The 20215-nt window shown below is 47.7% G+C and overlaps 3 protein-coding genes across 3 annotated transcripts; 1 reads left to right on the forward strand and 2 right to left on the reverse strand.

Annotated features, from left to right (window-relative positions):
- Positions 1–452: 452 nt before the first annotated feature.
- On the reverse strand, positions 453–937 carry N7473_008563 (uncharacterized protein; the record flags this gene model as incomplete). The annotated part of the gene is made up of 3 exons (XM_057154503.1): positions 453–741; positions 797–820; positions 882–937. The coding sequence occupies 3 exons, from the start codon at positions 935–937 to the stop codon at positions 453–455; spliced, it is 369 nt and encodes a 122-aa protein (XP_057008841.1).
- Positions 938–2694: 1757 nt separating this feature from the next.
- On the forward strand, positions 2695–4564 carry N7473_008564 (uncharacterized protein; the record flags this gene model as incomplete). Its single annotated transcript, XM_057154504.1, has 8 exons — positions 2695–2923; positions 3029–3117; positions 3182–3536; positions 3595–3859; positions 3914–4001; positions 4056–4170; positions 4221–4250; positions 4299–4564. The coding sequence occupies 8 exons, from the start codon at positions 2695–2697 to the stop codon at positions 4562–4564; spliced, it is 1437 nt and encodes a 478-aa protein (XP_057008842.1).
- A 314-nt stretch (positions 4565–4878) lies between these two features.
- On the reverse strand, positions 4879–7009 carry N7473_008565 (uncharacterized protein). The gene is made up of 5 exons (XM_057154505.1): positions 6763–7009; positions 6314–6710; positions 5950–6251; positions 5767–5882; positions 4879–5717 (listed from the first exon to the last, which is right to left on the reverse strand). The coding sequence occupies exons 1-5, from the start codon at positions 6802–6804 to the stop codon at positions 4928–4930; spliced, it is 1647 nt and encodes a 548-aa protein (XP_057008843.1). The 5' UTR covers positions 6805–7009; the 3' UTR covers positions 4879–4927.
- Positions 7010–20215: the final 13206 nt, after the last annotated feature.

Below are 20215 nucleotides of genomic sequence, written 5' to 3' on the forward strand. Positions count from 1 at the left end.
TAGATGCGGATCCATGAGAACCTCATACGTATAAACTGTCGGAATTTCAGTCCTTAGGTACTCTTGCTAAGATACATTCAGCAAGGAAAGGCCCCCGGCCGTCCTGGTCACCTGGGGTAGCAGCAAATCTGTGATAATATTGAAGGGGGGTTATAGTGACGGGTGAGAGAGACAATAGAAACGAGTCATCAGTATTTGATCTAGAATCGGTCACTTGGCAGTTTCACTCTTTTCTCAATCTCTGCATGGCCAAGAAAAAAGATATTTGAGGACCCTAAATCCATTCACTAGGGCTATACCGGATACTCGAAAAATCATTTCTCATTAAGCGAATGCAGCTATACTACAGTGTCCATGGGCCCGAAATTAGTTTCGACACACTCCATAGCCCGCACGAGCCAGCGCCTGCTCATATCGATCATCTTTGATCGGGTACTCCCGGGCAAGGCATTTTACTCGAGCAATTTATCAGCCTTACCAGGCTGACAAAAAACCCACTGGCAGGTATACAGGAAGGTCGGAAAGATGGGCGAGGCTGAATTCCTGTAGCCTTCGACAGATGGCTCCCAATCGCCTACTTTGATGTCAAGCGCCGTGAAAGGTGGCCGCGGAACACTCTTTGAACCTGGGATCCGTTCATAGTACAGCTTTTCCCCTGCAACGTAGCGGAACGCTTCTTCGACGACAACTGGGTTGAGCCATAAGTCTACCAAAGGTACATGGCCGTTTGCTCCGGTTGGACTATAGGGGAACATCGTGTTGAGCTCTATAGATACTCAAGGCTAGGAAAACATACCGCTCCACTGAGTATGTCGTAGGACTAGGATGGTCAGTTAGGGAATCTGTGTCATAGTAGTCAGTGGCCTACGGCTTCCACATACCAAGTGACCCTTGAACCGCAAGTCAATGCCGAGTCTTTGCAGATAGGGAAGCGCATTAGCGAGGTTCTAGAGTTCTTCGAAGGTGAAGGGGCATCTGATCTGCTCCTAGTCCCTCGTCTTAAAGTAAGTTCCAAAATTATTGTTAAGTGAAATTAAGGATGTTTTTTCTTTTGAAACAATCAGGAAATAGTCCGCCGAAATCGCAGACGGCGAAGGTGCGGGCCATAGCGGGATACCAAAAGGGGGAGGCTACCCTTTAGCAAATCGTATCTAGCAAAAGCCACTAGGGCATTAACGCTCTGCAGAAACTTGTCTGGCCGACTGTATAGGTCGTCGCGGATACCCAGAGATATTCCAACTCGGAATCGTATTATTAGCGATATCATATCTCGAATCTTGCCTGTAAAAAGCGTAAGAAGCCGGAGCGATTCCGCCCGTTATCTAAGACCTAGATATCTTAGGTGCCGACACTGGGACCATTCATTCACGTTTTCGGAATCGAAATTGGGATTGGTCAGGCACAGAGTGCGAAGTAAGGGCCTACTGTCCTCAGGGCGAAGAGAGAATATCAGCGCTAAATCACATTGCGAGCGGAGTGTATATTTCAGATCGAGCCGATCCAGACATAGTAAAGCCAGCACTACAAGCTTCAATCTATATAGATGTTCTTTTATAAGGAAGCAACGTTGAGAGAGCGAATGTAATGCAATCCATCTTTGAACGGAGCGACAGAGAGGTTAGACTACCAGCCTTCAAAGTAGAGGCCAGGCACCAATTTACGAGCATTCAGATACTGCAACAAACTATTAGGAATCAGAAAGTGTCCGCGCCATCTGTTCCCTAATTAGCTCCCAGGCTCAGGTTTAGGGCATTTCAGCGAGACTTCACCTAAGAACTAGCAGTCGTGGCAGCTTCTCCAAGAGAGACACCAGTAACAGCGACAGAAGTGACGGGATATCCTCTGTGGGGTTGTACGGAAAGTAACCTGATGCGATCAAGATACGAACACAGCAGAACAGCTCGTCCCCCACTCCCTGAAGGTCCTGTAGCATTCGACGTCCCGTGTCATGCTTTAGACGGAAGTGGAGATAGAGGTTTTCGAACAGCACAGGCAGTGCTAGGCGGCGTGACCCTCGGCAGGTCAAATTGAGTGCCTGTAGAGTCGAATGAGAGTTCCATCGTAGCTGCATGGATTGAAAAAACTAAGTACTGTTTTCTTGCCATTTAAGACGGAACCCATTGGAACTGACACAGTTGAGTATGCATTCCCATACTAGTGTTGGCATTGGCGGGATGGCCCCCAAACTCTCGTTCATCATAGTCTGAGACGGTCTTCAGCAAATCGGTGCACGCATGGGACTGGGCCGGAGGTTGGATTTCGGCATTTCGGCACCATCAAGAACACGGCGCATGTTTGAATTCAGGGGTGATGGGCGAGGCTCGTCATATTTTGCTTGGTTTGTGGGCGAGGTCCTCAGGGGCATGTCGCAGATGGGATGATGCGACCCGAAGAAGGGCAGATCGTAACGGCCCCGGCTAATGTATGGCCTTGCCAAGGTATTGTCAAGGACTGCCAAGGGTTGCCAGGGCCCTTGACCCGATACACCCCTTGAAATGGCTGAATCGAAACCAAAAATCTAGCTGACAAAATGCATCCAAAGTTCATGCCAAGACGGAGAAAATAACATGGCATTCTGTACCCCGCGATCTCGGCATAGTACAGACCGACAGCGGCTGCGGCGAGTGTTATAAATACATCTCAATTAAATGACGCTATACCCGGCTGACACTTGGTACAAACGACACGAACAGAATGAGAGTGCTTTACGCAATACTAGCGACCCTACTGGCGGCGCCTGCGAATAGCAAGTACATTGTGCCCGGAGGTAGATGGCATGACACAAACGGGACCTTGATTAACGCACATGGAGCCGGGATTACCTTTGACCAGAAAACTGGCCGTTTCTGGTGGTTCGGCGAGTACAAAACCCAAGCGCAGCCGGAAGGTGGCGGAGTTTCCGTTTACAGTTCTGAAGACTTGTGTACTTGGACTTGGGGTGGGCTAGCTATAAGTATTTGCTTCCCCTTTACACGGTTTATTTGGAGTGGCATGTTTATGAAAGACATTAATATTCTAATATATGTAGGCCCGATTGATAGCCATCCTTATATCTCCCCCGATAACATAATTCAGCGACCGAAAGTAGCCTACAGCCCCGAGACCGATGATTACCACGTTTGTAGACATTTTCTTCCTCGGTCTAGTTATCACTTGAACAGAAGCTAACCTTGTTGCAAAGATGTGGTGGCATGCCGATAATTCAACTTACGGGCTTCTTCTCCAAGGCCATGCTGTGTCCTCCACGATCGGTGGGCCATATACCTTTGTGGACGCGACCGCACCCCTTGGAAATTGGTCGCAGGACTTTGGCATGTTTACCGACTATAAAGATGGCAGATCATATGCTCTCTACTCGAACGGGGATAGTGTGAATGGGCGGGATGTGTATATCTCAAGCATGAACGATAATCTCACAGCACTCGAGAAAGCCGTGTATCGCTTCCCGAAATTCGACCTCGAGGCACCATCTATCATGCAGACTGAGAAGAGTTACTGGGCGCTGATGAGTCACAAGACGGGATACCGGCCAAATAGTAAGTCGTGACTCTGTATCAGCACAGTATGAGTGAGACTAGTTAGCTAATGGCACAGACGTGGTGGCATTTCGGGCCGACTCATTGAGTGGTCCTTGGTCCCAACCATTTATTGCTGCGCCGTTAAACACACGTACATTTAACTCACAGTCTGGATTCGTGCTCAGAATACCAGGAAGTAAGAAGACGACATATCTGTATATCGGAGATCAATGGGACTCGAATACTATATGGGAGAGTCGGTATATATGGTTGCCAATTACGATTGATGAGAAAGAGGAGAATCTTGAGTTGGCCTGGCACGATGTTTATGATCTTGATAGGTACGTCCGTCTACTTATACAGTTTCATCGACTAATAGTCACATTTTCCCGCAGCAAAACTGGCGAATGGACACCAATCAAGGGTACAACGTACACTGCGCAAAACGCGAAGACATCCGGTGATGCATACAAGCAAGAAGCTGTAAGTAAAGCCACATATCGAGCAGAAAATGCGTAGCAGCTGAATGCCCCACAGAACTTTGCCACCGACGGCGTCATTATCACTGGAGTATATGGAAATGACAGCACTGTTACTTTCGAGGGTATCGAGGGGTCTGGCGAACCACAATGGGTGTCATTCTACTATCAAAGTACGTTTGGGCTCTACATGTTCAGCATGCATTTCTCACCATCTCTTTAGACACCGATGACATGGGCTTCGGCGATCAACGTAAGTTTACGAACCCGGGATCAAGGCACAGTTCTGATTATTTAATAGCTGGTGGAACCCCGGACAGAATCGGTGGTTCGTGGCGGCTACGGCGAATCAGTAGCGTGGTGGTCAATGGAGACACGTCAAATGTACAAACACTCTACCAGAGAGATACGCATAAGGGTATAATCCTCTCCACTCCACTACAGTTAACTTTGAAGAAGGGAAAGGCCAACACCATCACGGTTGGGGGGTTGTATAATGGCTTTGACTTCAAGGGCGCTGATCTTGATCGGATTATAATCTATCCCCCTGAGGCGAAGGGGAAATAGACAAGCGGGAGAGGACGAGGGAGAGGACAAGGAGGGGTAAAGAGGATTCTGCTAGCACAGCTTTCAGAAGCTTCATTCCATAGGAAGGCTTTTTCTCTTTTCTTCTTCTTCTTGCTTGAGTTTATTGGCTACATTAAATGGTACAGCACGTTTTAAATCTTGCTTTTAATCAACATTCCATACAACTAAAAGTGCCCAATTTGATTGAATTTCGTACAATATTTGTCGTTATCAAAATTCACATTTTAGGCATGCTCCGCTTCGCGCGCAATAAGGTTCAAATAGCAAATAGTTTTTTGTCAACATTTTCCATACAACTACAAGATTCAGAACGGCTCAGTGACTTCACACCTATGTATTAGTCTACTGTACGTCAAACCCGGGTCCGTCACCCCTGGATATACGTGCACTCGAAGTCACCACATCCTCAATCCACAACGCTTCACCCAGCTCCCCAGGCTGATCGGTGTAAAAGAACTCCCTGAGTAGGTGTCGTGCCTGATTCCTGTCACTGAGGCCAAGACGCCGCGCCACATGCGCAGAGTGAAGAACAAACCATGAGTGAGTGTTTTTGTTACCCTTGGACGCCAACACTCCTATAACAAGCATCCAGAGTAGTAAGTCAGGCGCGGCCACAAGGAGGCAATGAACTCGGGGTGCAAGAATGTGCTTGAAGGTTTCCACCATGTGGCGCACGATGGGCAGAGATTGGAGATTGGAGACACAGGCCCATAAGTACAAAATAATGCAGTAGCGGAGAGGCGGGTTAATATAATCATTCATCTCGTGTGATGTTGGATTGTTGGCAGGAATAGCGGAGAGGAAGTCGTGTTGAAAGATGGGGAAAAGATCATTGTCGGTGGGCCCTACGATTTCTGGATATGCTTTGCCAAGCTCGAAATGCTGGATGAGCCTTGTGAAGATCGTGAGAAAGACCTTTAGAGATGTAGAAACCTCTGTGTGCCAGGGGGAGCTAGCAGCAAAGCGAGAGCCGAGAGTAGCGATATAGGGTGGGATTACGAAGCCGATTTCGTAATCATCATCAGGCCTTGGATGAAAAATGGCGGGCTCATGAAGTACCTGGCTGCGAAACTTCGCCGACATTGGGATGATCGGCGGTTTGTTCTGCAGGGCAGCATACCCCGAGACAGCGCTGGTCACATTAGCCACGAACACAACAGGCGTTAAAAGGGGATTTGTACTGGTATACGCTGGAAAGTGTCATGTACTCGAATGCATCAAGACCGCCAGCTAGCTCTATAAGCATAGCCAGGCCTTTCATATGCGTCTGCAGAGCCGCAAATTCAGCATTGATATTCTAAGCAGACTAGTTAGCAACCAGAAGTGTCTCAAACATGACTCATCAATCGGTCAGAACTCTATACCTCGATTGTCACGATTGAACCAACAGTTAACAGTGTAGACTCTGCTACTGCAGTTACGGGATTCTGCAGTAAACCGTTCAAGGCCTTGATGGCGTTTGTTCGAAATTTTATGCAATCTCGGAGTGACTTTTGGCTTGCTACAGAAGTAACACCATTGCGAGATTCAAGAGCCGCCTTGTGTCCAGCCCCGATACAGAGTTTGGTGTAGAGGAGCGCCGGGGAAATGAGCGACCTTTCAGTCCACCAGGTGTTCATCCGGTCAACATTAAATGGATACGATTTGGGAATCACGTAGAATCGGTCTGAGAACATTTTCAGCACCAGCGACGAATATGAGAAAGTTAGTAGTAAGCAGACGACCTACAATGGCGAAAATATACATGCATGGCGTTGCTCATTGGCACAGGGTAGGAGTGAAAAGGGTCGGCATGGTTCTGGCTGATGACGGTGGATGCTCTGACTGGCAACATCCTATTGTCATATGTCGGATAAGGAATCTGTGTCTTCTTCCGGTGAACGTTTTCTATCCCTTTCACTTCTCGCTGCGGCGTACGGGCACTGAACGGCTGGAATGATTTCAACCGATCAATAGCCTCTTTTTTCCTTCGCTGATCGGCTTTTTTCGCAACAAATGACTTTATTTCCCTTCTCATACTGACAAATGGCGAAACATCAGCCTGGGTATTCACAAACATAAACCCACGATGCCCCGGCTGAGGTATGGGGCGCCGGGTCCCGTTATCTATCGGGGTCGATGTTTCCTGTGAACGAAATATTAGAGACAGAGCTTATCTTGGACACATATACAAATACAGGCATGGAAAATTTGTCCTCGGGCGTCTCTTCGAAGTGCATGACCTTTTGACAACTGCCGAGTGATGGTAAAATATTTCGCGATTGTGTGGGGGTGGGTCGATGGGCGATAAGAAGGCAAGCGTTAGGAGAAGGGACTAATCATAATCTTCATAGCCCCGATTCGTAAACCGAGCTTTCTGGTTCAAGCTTGGGGCTCAAATCTATCAAAGTGATGATCCGGGATGGTTTCAGACCAGAGAAGGAATGCGGGAGGAATGCGGGAGAAGGGGAGAGAAGTGCTAATGGGGCCACGACTGCCAATAAGAGTTTCCACAAGCGTCCCTAACCGAGCGGGGCTATGCAAATCGTGTCTAAACAAGCGATATGTCGGGAAATCCTCCGGCCAACTGTCCCTGACTCGTGTATCTTCAGAACTAGGCAGTAACCCTCATTTTATCAAGCACCCGCTGGATCCCTCAATCTTCCGCGCCTTTCAGAGATTGCTGGCATCCGTGGAGGGGCTTCCTCTGGACGTTTGGGGGCCTGATAATGAGAGATGTAAATCAGCTTCGGGATAATTGATCTTGGGCCGCCTATAGTACCTGTCAGTTCTAGTTGGCAGTCAGAATTGAGCTAAGATTACATAAACCCTTGGTCGTCATTGGAGGCTCAAAATAGTCAACCCCAATAAGAACCTTAAATCCTATCCGAAGTACGGAGTAGGGTGTTTACAAAGCCGGCTCACACATGCGGCAGTTGCTTAGCTCACACATGTAATTTCCGGAACGACGCCAAGCTCACACTTCTCCACCCCCTACGGCATTTAATAGCGGCCATTCTCCAGTGCATAGATATTGTACAGATTGTAAGGATATACTCTATAAGTCAGGATAGAGGCCTGTCAATCAGGTAGGAGAAATGGAGCCAAGTCAATAGTGTAGAAAGGTCAAGAACTGTTTCTTGAGGATCGCAAAACCTCTTCAACATGGGTCAATTTATATACAGTCTCATCACTCAAACAGGAAGGAGATGTATCCTTGGTAGGGAAATGGGAGCGAGGTGAAACACGAGGCTTGTGCAACCTCTGTCAAGGGTGTTCCCTGCAGGAGTTCGTACACGTACTGATGCCGAAGCCCTAGCGAACCTCCACAGAAAGCCTGACGGCTTATCAGGTCCGGGAAGCCTGATGCACTAACACATGGGGAAGGCCTGCCGGCTTATTAGGCCCGGGAAGCCTGAGGCACTAACACTTGGGAATAACCTTATGCTAGGATATATTATAACAATTATCCTCCCTCTAAGGATCGCTTGCCCTTAAGCGAGGTAAACAGACGCGTAAACAATTATAAAGAGTAGCAGTTAAATAAGGAAGGAGCGTGTAGTGTCACGGGTTAGACCCGCTTCTTACTATGTGGCCCTGCCACATAGCCTTCCCCGCACGTTCCGTTCTGCCACCGCCCTGTCTGCTTACTTCTATTGTTGTTCCGCTTGATCCACTCCTTCTCTTCTCCAAGCTTTTTGTAAACAGCATGTTGGCCTAGTTAGATTGAATCTAAGTCTTGCTTCAGCCTTTCACATACAAAAAGCTTCCTTCTCGTGATCGAGTCGTACTAGCCAGCCAGCCAGAATTTCGTTTTCCCCTAGCCAGACCCCCGATTCCCCGCCGAAATGGACCAGAACCAGCCTTTCACATACAAAAAGCTTCCTTCTCGTGATCGAGTCGTACTAGCCAGCCAGCCAGAATTTCGTTTTCCCCTAGCCAGACCCCCGATTCCCCGCCGAAATGGACCAGAACCAGCCCCTTTTTGCTTTAATTCAGCAACTCCAGCAACAACTCGTCGACCAGCAACGCCAGCTAGAGACCCTCGCGCCTACTCGCTCGCATTTCAGACTACCAGACCCGCCTAGATTCGACGGCCGACCATTTAGTCTAAAGACGTGGCTTCCAGCTGTTCAAGCAAAGCTACGGTCGGACGGCTTAGCCGGTCAACAAGCATTCGACTACGTATACGATCGCCTTGAGCCACCCCAGCAAGCCTCAGTCTTACATCTTCGCGAAACCAACCCGACACCCGAAGCAGTCTTCCAGTATTTCGAACGTCTTTGTCATAATCCTCGTGAGAAACAAGATGCAGTTCTCCGATTCGCCAATATCCGCCAGAAAGACGACGAAAGCCTAGTTGCCTACCTCGCCCGATTCGAACGTCTATCGCACGAAGCTAAGGTTCACCAGCAGGATCTACTTCGTACGATTACGCTACACCGCGGACTACGCCCCGCGTTACGCCAGATTCTTGAGCAGTCGTATGACACTCTATTCGATCTCGAATACGATGATTATATAGAACTACTCCAACGTCATGACCGCCGCCAGCAGCGCCCGGTCACCCAACGCCAGAACCAGACTAGCCAGAACCAGACTAGCCAGAACCAGACTAGCCAGAACCAGACTAGCCAGAACCAAACTCGCCAGACTCAGACTCGCCAAAGCCAGCTAGACCTAATGGACCTTGACCCAGTTCGTATAAACGCCGCCCAATCATCACCAGTTCGAGTGAAATCAAACCGCGTGCGCCTATCAAAACCGCCACTCCCACTAGGCTTTAATAACCCCGCTAATATCGCCGAGCGCGCGAAGCACGGGCTTTGCTACTACTGCGGTGCATGTAGTCACTGGATATCTGCGTGTCCTTTTCGACTTGCCGCGAATAAACGGTCTAAATCCCTCAGTTTAGATTCAGCAACGGACCAGTCCCGAAACGACCCCGATTCGTCGCCGTTTTGGAATTCAGACGGTTACGACTCAGATCACCCTTCTGACCTAGGAGGGGGTAATGTCACGGGTTAGACCCGCTTCTTACTATGTGGCCCTGCCACATAGCCTTCCCCGCACGTTCCGTTCTGCCACCGCCCTGTCTGCTTACTTCTATTGTTGTTCCGCTTGATCCACTCCTTCTCTTCTCCAAGCTTTTTGTAAACAGCATGTTGGCCTAGTTAGATTGAATCTAAGTCTTGCTTCAGCCTTTCACATGTAGGCTGAAAAGGGAAGGTTAACACTGGGGGGTTGCTTGGTGGAGGGGCAAACAAAGGAGACGCGTTTCTTTGTTGACATCGCTAATATCACCCTCTCCTTTTCTTCTTCCTTCTTTATCCTCTTCTATCTCCTTTCCTACGCCCTTATTAAGACGCACCCTTTCACTATCGTTTCACTATCTATTCGCTACCGAAAACCTTACAATACCTCCTAGAACCCGCACTACTACTCGTCCTCTCCTGGATAACCCTGTTTTTATAATAATCCTCTGGTGTATGCACTATCTGCGTACGACGATCGCTGAGTAGGACGTAACCCTAGGCCTGCCTTTCGCTATAAAGTGTGTTCGCGATACTAAGGCTTCGGTTTTGTGTAAGCAGTGTTCCGGCTGTGCTTCGATATATATTCCTATAGGTTTCGCTAAGTTCTTTAGAGACAAAAGCTAATAACTCTGTAGGCTGCGACTGCGATACTAGGAGATTGCTAGGACCTGAATCTTGTGTTCGCGTAGGCTCGGCGGGTATTCTAGACGGTTAACCTAGCCGATCCGGAATAGTTTATAGAGTAGCTATATCCCTCGGAGGTCCGCCGAAAGGTCGCTGAATTTATAAAGGAACTAGCGTATTGCTTTAACGTATCGGAACAGGCTTACCGTAAGGAGTATCGGTTAACCGGGAACAAGGTATATATTAAGGTATATTTATAGATCGTAGGTTTCGGTATATTCTAACTATAATTTCGATAGTAAAACTATACTAACTACAACGCGTTTCTCGTGGCCTACTACTCTAAGCTTCCCTCTGTTCCTGCTCCTAGTCCTCTTGATATTAAGGAGGAGAAGGCTACGCGGTTCTTTAAGTAGCTCCTTCGCCTACTTCCCGGGGACGAGGGATATATGTCAACATGTGGATGTGCGATACCCCGCACTGAGCGTGTAGATAAGCAATACACATCGGACCAATCGGATATCCACCACTACACGATATGATGATAAGATATCAACTATCTTATCAAATGGAAAGAACAACGAGTTTCCTAACACTCTCGTATCCCCCATGTTACTCTGAGAGTTTTATCAGTCTTTTTTCTTGACATTCTGCTATGTACCCAAAGTTATAAATACTGCCTGTTTCCCTAGTTAAATTGAACAAGTTTGACACCATTTTCACTCACCAATAGAGCTCAAGGCAATTCTGATTTAACTGTGTTGACCCTCCACTGTTCAACCTGTTCGCTGCCGACCCACCTCTATTGCACTTTCGTCACTCTTCCATAATCGTGGTATTCGATCGACCTGTGTGCGCCTACAAGCACACGCCTCAGGGTTTATGTACACGGCGTAAATCCGACAGTTATGAGCCCGATTGCCGCAGCCCTTTGCTAAAGCTTTCGGATATCTCACTGTACCTTCACTTTCACCTTACCTTTCTATCACTTACATCTTACAAGTGATGGATTCAACCGATCTACAAGCCACCTGGCTTAAATATCCACTGAAAAGCCACGCACACTGGACCTCCTGGATTACTGCTGTGCAAGACTATGCAGTAGAAAATAGTGTGTGGCAATACACCAATCCTGATCAACCGCCTGCTACGCCGCCGCAGGAACCGATAAAGCCGCAGATATCTGATGTAGCCAGGCAGCCGTCTAATACCTTCACATCTGATGAACCCTTACCTACACGCCTAATTGATCTCACACCAAATCAAGTATCTATCTATAGAATCCTTCTTGACGAATACAATTCGTCTAGGTCTGATTTTAAGCAATACATACGATCAATTCAGTCTCTTAAGCAAGGTATTCAATCATCTCTCACACCTGAAGGAAGAAAGATAATCAACGGCCTATCACCACGCGACGCAATCATACAGCTACGCGCTACATTCGCCCGATCAGACCAATCGAAGAATCGGCAAATCCTGCGTGATTGGGATGAAATCAAGCGCCAAGCGCCACCATCTAAATCCTCTCAACTTACCACATGGGGCCAAAAGTGGATTATTTGCAAATCACAAGGAAGTCAGGCCAATATCTCTCACTTCCAAGACCCTCTCGCTTCAGTCTACGACTTCCTAGAGGCTATTCAACCAAGCGACCAAGGCTTCTACACATTCTGGTGCAATACAATCCTTCAGGGCTTGCAGCGGCCTACACTCACTGAATTGGTTAATCTCTTCGTCGAACAATATCGACCAATTGCACCGTCTACACACAATAGGCGACAGATTGCACACCAAACCTATCAGGGCCGAAACCCTGATGAAGAATCGGAATCAAACGAAACACCAACGAAACCGGGCCGAAAGGGTAAGGGCGCCTGCCCATGCAAGGGTCCACCAAGCAACGGCTATCACGATTTTGATCAATGCAGCTATATCAACCCGCTAGTCAGGCCAAAGGATTGGAAGCCTAGCAGAAAGGCCCAGCAAGCATTCAAACAACGATGTGAATACTCACTGGGATTTAAGAAGGCCTACCAGCATGCAATCAAAAAGCATCAAAAATCAGATGAATCTGAATCAGACGAAATAGCCGAATCAGACGAATCGCCTGAATCGACTAAAAGAGATGCATTTTCAGCATATATTCCGAGAGAGCAAACCAATGACATCTTCCGAAGTAACGATAGTAAGGCAATGAGCACAATTTGGGTCTCTGCTAAGAAAAACGACATATGGTGCTATGATACCGGAGCATCAATCCATGTCACGAATAACAGAGATCTACTGTCAAACTATAGGCCAGTTGTTTCCTCCGTCATGGTTGGAAATACTGAGACCACAATCCTTGGCTACGGAGAGCTCACAGTCACCCCAACAAAATCTCTTGATGGAAGCACCTTTCCTTTAAAGCATGTCGCATACTGCCCTGGATTCCATATCAACCTTATATCAGCAGAACGTGCTGCAAGCGCTGGAATCTATCATAATGGCAAGAATTCTACTCTAGAAGAGGGTGATGGAACACCAATTTGCCAATTGAGTGCGAAATCAGGTATTTATCTGATCAAATGGGATGAAGTGATAGACACAGGGCGCCACACTGCTAATCATGTCTCTCTTCCTTCACCTATCTCTCACTTATCTCTCACTTATGCTGCACACAATCATATATCTCCCCTTACTGACCAATTTAGCAAAATTGTGCTATCTTCACACACAAAGAAACAACTTGATGGCACGATTGATCAGTGGCACCGAAGACTAGGCCACATTAGCCACGATATCATATCACGCCTACCAGAGCATGCATCAAACGTCACAATCAAAGATATATCTTCGCCTATCAGTCATTGCGAAGCATGCAAACTGGCTAATTCACCACGTCAAGTCTCTCGATTACCAATGCGATATAATCGACCGTTCGAATCTCTGCACTGGGACCTTATTCACTTCGAGCAATCGCTCACGAAGACTTCCTACCTATCACATTCGGTCGATCCTGTGACTAAATATCAGCTAGCGCAAGACCTTTCTTCGAAGACTGATTCAACACAATCCCTTTCCGATCAAATCGATTTCGTACGAAACCAATTCAACCTAAGCGTCCTTATAGTGCATTCAGATGACGAGAAAGCACTATCCGACTTCTTCAATCAGCAAGCAACCGCTCGCGGAATCAAGCTAGAGACTACTCCGCCCTATCAGCCTGATCAAAATGGCTATGCTGAACGATATGGTGCATTGATATCAAAGATGGCTAGGCAGATGACGATTGATGCAAACCTACCAAGCTATCTTTGGCCTGAGGCAGCTAAGACGGCTGTTTATATTCAAAATCGCATACCGCACCGCTCAATCAACTGGCAATCGCCACATGAAGCACTTGCAGCCTATCTAGGCGACAATACCCCACATTGGCTACAAGCTAAACCTGACCTTTCGAATATACGAATCTTCGGATGCAAAGCGTACGTGCGTATCAACAAGCTTCCTAGACTAGCTAAGCTAGCGCCACGCGCGGCTATCGGCTATCTAGTAGGCTATGAAGCACACAATATTTGGCGAATTTGGATACCCTCTAATCGTCGAGTGATTCGTGCACGAGATGTGCAATTCAACGAAAACGAATTCTACGATTCCTCATTGCCTAATCAAAGGATTCGCGTCTATGAAGAAGACCTATCACAGCCGATTGATACACTCGATGATGAAGAAACGCTGAAGATCCTTGACGATATCGAACAGACGATACAGCACGATCTAGGGGGTGGAAGCCCTAGTACAACGGCTAATATAGATCCTGCTACACCCTCGCAACCTACTGAAACCTCACTTTCACCTCACATTCAGCTCACTTCTAATTCGAATGAGCTAGACGACGAAATCCTTGGAGACCAACCGCTTACTCCTCCACTTGATCCAAAAGCAGACGAATTCGACCAATCAGACCAATCTGATTCTATCGATAATACTGGCCAATCTAGCCAGATGCAGCCTTTTGTGCTAATTGATAACACTAACTTCGACCCTTCCGGCTACGAACCCCTATCTATACCAAAGCGACAACGATCCGATTCAGATGCTAGCCGAGACCTAGATGAGGTTAAGCGCCCTCACATCAACCTCACTTCACTTACGCAGGCCTTCCTGCTAGACCAAAGCAAACAACCAAAGGTGCTGATTTCATCAATTCCTCCACCACCTTCTGGCTATCATCACCTAGTCAGCCACCCTTTCGAAAGCCAATTTCGTCAAGCTATGCAAATTGAATTCAACAAGCTACTAGATATGCATGCATTTGAACCAATCAATGCAAACCTCATCACACACACACATCAGACGAATTGTAAAGGTTTAGACCAATCAGAGTGTCCTCGCCACCAATTGATCCCAATGAGATGGGTATTTGCCTATAAATCAGATGAATCAGGCTACCTTACACGATTCAAAGCACGCTTATGCGTACGAGGTGACACCCAAATCCCTGACGATCAAGACGCTCGCACTAGTACCCTTGCTGCTAGAACCTTTCGCACACTGATTGCGATTATCACACGATATGACCTTGAAACCTTTCAGATGGATGCAGTCAATGCGTTCCTGAATAGCTCGCTAAAAGAAGAAGTTTACTGCCGATATCCGCCTGGATTAGGCAAGAAATCGACGATTCTTCGCCTACATAAAGCAGTATATGGTCTACGAATCGCTGGTAAGAGATGGGAAGATGATATCAAAGAGATGCTTCTCTCAGTTGGATTTCAATCGTGCCCTGATGACCCTGCTCTTTACACTGATAATCGTATGGTTATTATGGTATTCGTTGACGATTTCCTTGCTGCCTATCATCGAAGTGAGAGCACACACGCTCAGCAAATCAAAGACCTTCTCTCACAACGATTTGAAATGAAAGACTGTGGCGAATTGACCCAATTTATTGGTATTCGGATTGTACGAGACCGATTGAAACGAAAGACCTGGCTTAATCAAGCAGCGTATATTGAAAAGATAGCTGCCCGATTCAACCTGCTAAACAACAACAAGCCTATCAACACACCACTGCCAATTACCCAAAAACTTGATCCAATCTTGTCAGGACTAATTAATCCGAAGCACGTTAAGCTATATCAACAAGAATGTGGATCAACCTTGTTCCCTGCTGTTTGGACCCGGCCGGATACTGCATTCGCCAACCAATTGCTAGCAAAATCGCTTACTCGCTGCAACGAGAAGCACTTGGAAGCTGTTAATCATCTGATTTCCTACCTATATCAGACAAAATACCTTTCCCTCTGTTTCGACAGTGAAATGAGAGCTTCTATCTTCACTGCTGCCTCAGATGCAAGCTTTGCCGATAATCCTGATCGAAAGAGCTCTGAAGGATTCATCTTCTGCCTATTTGGAGGCCCAATTGAATGGAAATCGCGTAAGCAGAAGACTATCACTACGTCAACAACCGAAGCCGAATTGCTTGCGATTAGCCATGCGGCTAAGCAGCTATATTGGATTAAACGCCTCTTTTCCTTTATCCAATTTGACCCTGACCAATTGGATACAATTCAATGTGACAATAAGCAGACAGTTGACCTGCTTACACGAGAGAAATCCTCTTTCCAAACCAAGCTTCGCCACGTTGATATTCATCAACTTTGGATTCGCCAGGAAGTTCAGGCGAAACGGCTGCGAATTGAATGGATCAAATCAGCCGAAATGCTAGCTGATGGACTTACTAAACGCTTTTCTGCCGAAAAACATGCCGTTTTCGTTCAACAACTAGGTATGGAAATCCTCCCTATTCAATAGAAGGACCCTTTCTTCCCTTCTTCCTCTGTTTCATCTCATTCAGCTCTCACTTTGCCCTCACATCGAGAGCTGAGGGGGTGTGTCAACATGTGGATGTGCGATACCCCGCACTGAGCGTGTAGATAAGCAATACACATCGGACCAATCGGATATCCACCACTACACGATATGATGATAAGATATCAACTATCTTATCAAATGGAAAGAACAACGAGTTTCCTAACACTCTCGTATCCCCCATGTTACTCTGAGAGTTTTATCAGTCTTTTTTCTTGACATTCTGCTATGTACCCAAAGTTATAAATACTGCCTGTTTCCCTAGTTAAATTGAACAAGTTTGACACCATTTTCACTCACCAATAGAGCTCAAGGCAATTCTGATTTAACTGTGTTGACCCTCCACTGTTCAACCTGTTCGCTGCCGACCCACCTCTATTGCACTTTCGTCACTCTTCCATAATCGTGGTATTCGATCGACCTGTGTGCGCCTACAAGCACACGCCTCAGGGTTTATGTACACGGCGTAAATCCGACAGGGGCTCTAGCTAGACTTTTAGATTCACGGATTCGGCCGTTCTTAAGATTCTTGTCGATATATTTGCGTAGTTCTGCGAGCTCCTTTTGTGACAGAGGGTAGATAGGCCTATACAGGACCTTCGCTCCGGGTATAAGGTTAATAGCGTAGTTGTATTTATTCGATGAAGGTAGGGTCTTCGAGTTTTAGGATAAGAAGAACTCGTTAAACTTTGATAGTTCGGGGGGTAATCGGTAGGGTTCCGATACGGTTTCGTCGGTATCGCAGTCGATTAGAAGCTACACTTCTTTAGGCAGTTTAACCACAGCGAAGACGTACGCGTGGTTTCGGGCTTTCTTAGTAAAGCGTGTAAGTAGAAGAATTTCGATAGATAACGTTCTAAACCACTAGAGGCTGCTTCGTCCCGCGATATAGATATCTAGGTCGTGAATCGTAGTTATAGAGAGGAGTATAGGGCTTCCTTCTAGCCGGGGGTCTTAGTCGATTGCTATACATAGGCGAGTGAATCGACGGGTTGTACCCCTAGAATCGGTAGCCTTTAGGGGGACGTTCTACACTCCGTAGGTAGGGGTTGCTCGTTTGTTAATAGCGTCGATAAGGGGTACAGTAAGTTTCGCTTAGTTAAGCTTATACTTTTTAGCAAATTCGAAGCTTATAAGGTCGACCTTAGTATAACTGTTAAGGTCGGTATAGGTTTCGAGATTGTCTCGGGCAGTAACGGTGACTGTGAAGGGCTGAAGCAAGACTTAGATTCAATCTAACTAGGCCAACATGCTGTTTACAAAAAGCTTAAGGAGGGGAAGTTAATCCCGCGCGTTCCCCACGTCAACATACCAAGGTCCCGTGATACACGTGACCAACATCGGGCACTGGCCCGTGACAATACCCCCTCCTAGTCGAGCTCGCTAGGGGTGCGACGACATGGGTTTCGGTGCCGATTTGCTGGCGAATCACATCCGAAACGGGGCCGTACTGCTCTTCAAAGGCATCCAAGGCGCTACAATCCTGCACTGAGTCCAATGTTTGCCAGGTCTGTTCTGCCCATCCTCTCCATTTCACTAACGCTTCGTCACGATATCCTCGCCCAATCTTCCTCCGTCGTACGGCTAGGATTTGCTCCACATCGTATTCCTCTTCTCCATCAACTAGTAGTGGTGGTGGCTGCGAATCGTCTACTAGCTGAGATGGGAACGGGTCCGTTGCTGCTGGGCGAACTAACTCGATATGGAACACTGGGTGTATGCCAGTAGGCACATTGAGTCGGACGGTGAACGGTGACGGAACGTCTACCACTCGGTACCGAGCATGTAGCCAATCTAACTTCTTTGATGGTCGTTGTGTGCGTACGTTCCGAAGGTTTAGCCAAACCCAGTCATCCTTTTTATAGACAGGCGCGGCCTGTCGACGTCGGTTCGCTTGTTCTTCTTGAAGGGCCTGTGCCGAAGCGATAGCGGCCTGGGCCCAATCGGTGGCTTCTCGTAGGCGATTCACGAACGTTTCGCCTGCCTTTCGCGGTGGGGTCAGGGCGTCTTCTAGCTGCCCTGCTTCGTCAATGCCAATCGGGTCAACATGGTAGCCGTGGGTGAAGAAGAATGGCGAGATTCCAGTTGAAGCAGCATCACGATTATTAATTGCTACGGCAGCTATTGGCAGTAGATCCTTCCAGTTATCCTGTGCGTACGTCGTGAACACACGTAGGATTCGTTCGATCTCTTGATTAGCACGCTCTGTTGCGCCGTCGGTCTGGGGGTGAAAAGCAGTGGATAATCGGCGTCGAATCGATAGCCTTTCGCATACTATTTCCCAGAAAGAGCTCACGAATTGGGGGCCGCGGTCGCTTACAATCGCTAGTGGCACCCCATGATGCATATAGAAGTGTGTGAGGAACGCCTCTGCTACATCTTTTGCCGTTGTATTCTTCATTCCGATCAGAATCACGCCCTTCGTCAACCGGTCTGTTATTGCCATGCAGTTCGTTACTCCTGTGGGTCCAGAGGGTGGCAACTCTGTGATAAAGTCCACTGATATTTCGGCCCAGATTCGCTGGGGGATTGGCAGTGGTTTTAATAACCCGTGTTTCGTGTCTCGCCATACAGAGCTTCGTCCACAAACTGTGCAGTTCCGGAGGAAACGTCGTACGTCTTTCGCCGCTCCTGGCCAGAAGAACCGTCGAGACAGTATCGAATAGGTGGCGTCTCGCCCAGGATGTGCCGTAACGTGTGAATCGTGGATCTTCTGTATAATCCTCGTGCGTAGAACCTCGTTGTCGGGAATCCAGACCCGTTGCCTAAAATGGAGTACCCCTCGATCGTCTAAATGGCACTCCGATAGACTTGTCTTGATGTTCGTTTCGGCGGCGATTCGGCGCTCCCCCGTTAGTAAAGCGTGGGTGATTCGTTGGTAGATCGAGTCGGACGCCCTTGCCCTTTTCCATTCTACCTGGAGTTCTTCTTCTTCAAAGAGAGGGATGTTTCTCTCGAAATCGATCTCTTCGTTAGATTGGTCGTCGGCTGATCGAGGGTCTAGCCGTCCCGTTTTGACCTTGACCCTTTTGAGTAGCACTCGGAAGCGATTCGATAACCTTTCGTCGGTGATACTCTGTGGCATATCCTGGCTTCGTCGTGATAGTGCGTCTGGCCTTACTGCAAGCTTACCAGGGCGATAACGGAGATCGAAATCGAACTCTGTTAAGAGGTCTGCCCAGCGCATCTGCCGTTCGTTAAGGTGTTGTGCTTTACCGAAGTATCGAAGGTTCTTATGGTCCGTTACGATAGTGAATCGGGGCACCATCTTCAGTTCCGGTCTCCATTCGCGTAGGGCCCGTATAATCGCCAGGAGCTCCTTATCGTGGATCTCGTAGTTCGATTCTGCTGGGGATAGCTTCTGGGATAGATAGGCGCATGGCCGTAGTTGCCCATCGGGCCCGTATTGCGATAGAACTGCTCCAGTAGCCCAGCCAGAGGCGTCAGTTTCCACGACTGTTTGACGATCCTCTTCGAAGTGAGCTAGGATTGGTGCATTTATGAAGAGTTCCTTCAATTCTATGAAGGCTAGTTGGCAGTCATCGTCCCATTTGAAGAAAGCGTCTTTCTTCATAAGCCGTGTTAATGGTGCCGAAAGGTCGGCGAATCGAGGTATAAACGGCCGGTAGAAGTTCGCGAATCCAATAAAGCTTCGCACATCCCGTATAGACTTCGGTCTCTCCCATGCTCTAATAGCCTCTACCTTCTTTGGATCAACATGGATCCCCTTTCCAGCTTCGACGATAAAGCCAAGGTATTTCACTGACTCCTGTTCGAACTCCGACTTCGCAATGTCACATTGTAGGCCAGCATCCATTAGTTTCTGCAGCACATCGCCGACCTTTCGGCGGTGATCCGCTAGCGTTCCGTTGGTGTAGATAATTATGTCGTCCACGTATGCCGACACAAAGTCGTCTAGGTACTCTCGTAGAGTTTGATTGATATACCTCTGGAACGTTGCCGGTGCACCAGTTAGCCCAAAGGGAGTCACGTTCCACTCGTAGAGCCCGTATCGCGTCCGAAATGCTGTCTTCCATTCTTCTCCAGGGTGGACACGAATCTTATGGAAGGCTGCGATAATATCAAGCTTCGTGAACCAGCGGGCATGGCCCATGTTCCGTAATGTCTCTCG

Source organism: Penicillium subrubescens (genome assembly GCF_028828155.1).
Source record: "Penicillium subrubescens strain IBT 31985 chromosome Unknown utg000005l_segment0_segment0, whole genome shotgun sequence".
Lineage (NCBI taxonomy): Eukaryota > Fungi > Ascomycota > Eurotiomycetes > Eurotiales > Aspergillaceae > Penicillium > Penicillium subrubescens.

Coding starts and splice junctions, on each gene's coding strand:
- N7473_008565 (XM_057154505.1), bottom strand. CDS start 6,804: ATGCACTTCGAAGAGACGCCCGAGGACAAATTTTCCATGCCT. Junction 6,711..6,762: donor AGGACAAATTTTCCATGCCT/GTATTTGTATAT, acceptor TTTCGTTCACAG/GAAACATCGACCCCGATAGA. Junction 5,883..5,949: donor GTTCAATCGTGACAATCGAG/GTATAGAGTTCT, acceptor TAGTCTGCTTAG/AATATCAATGCTGAATTTGC.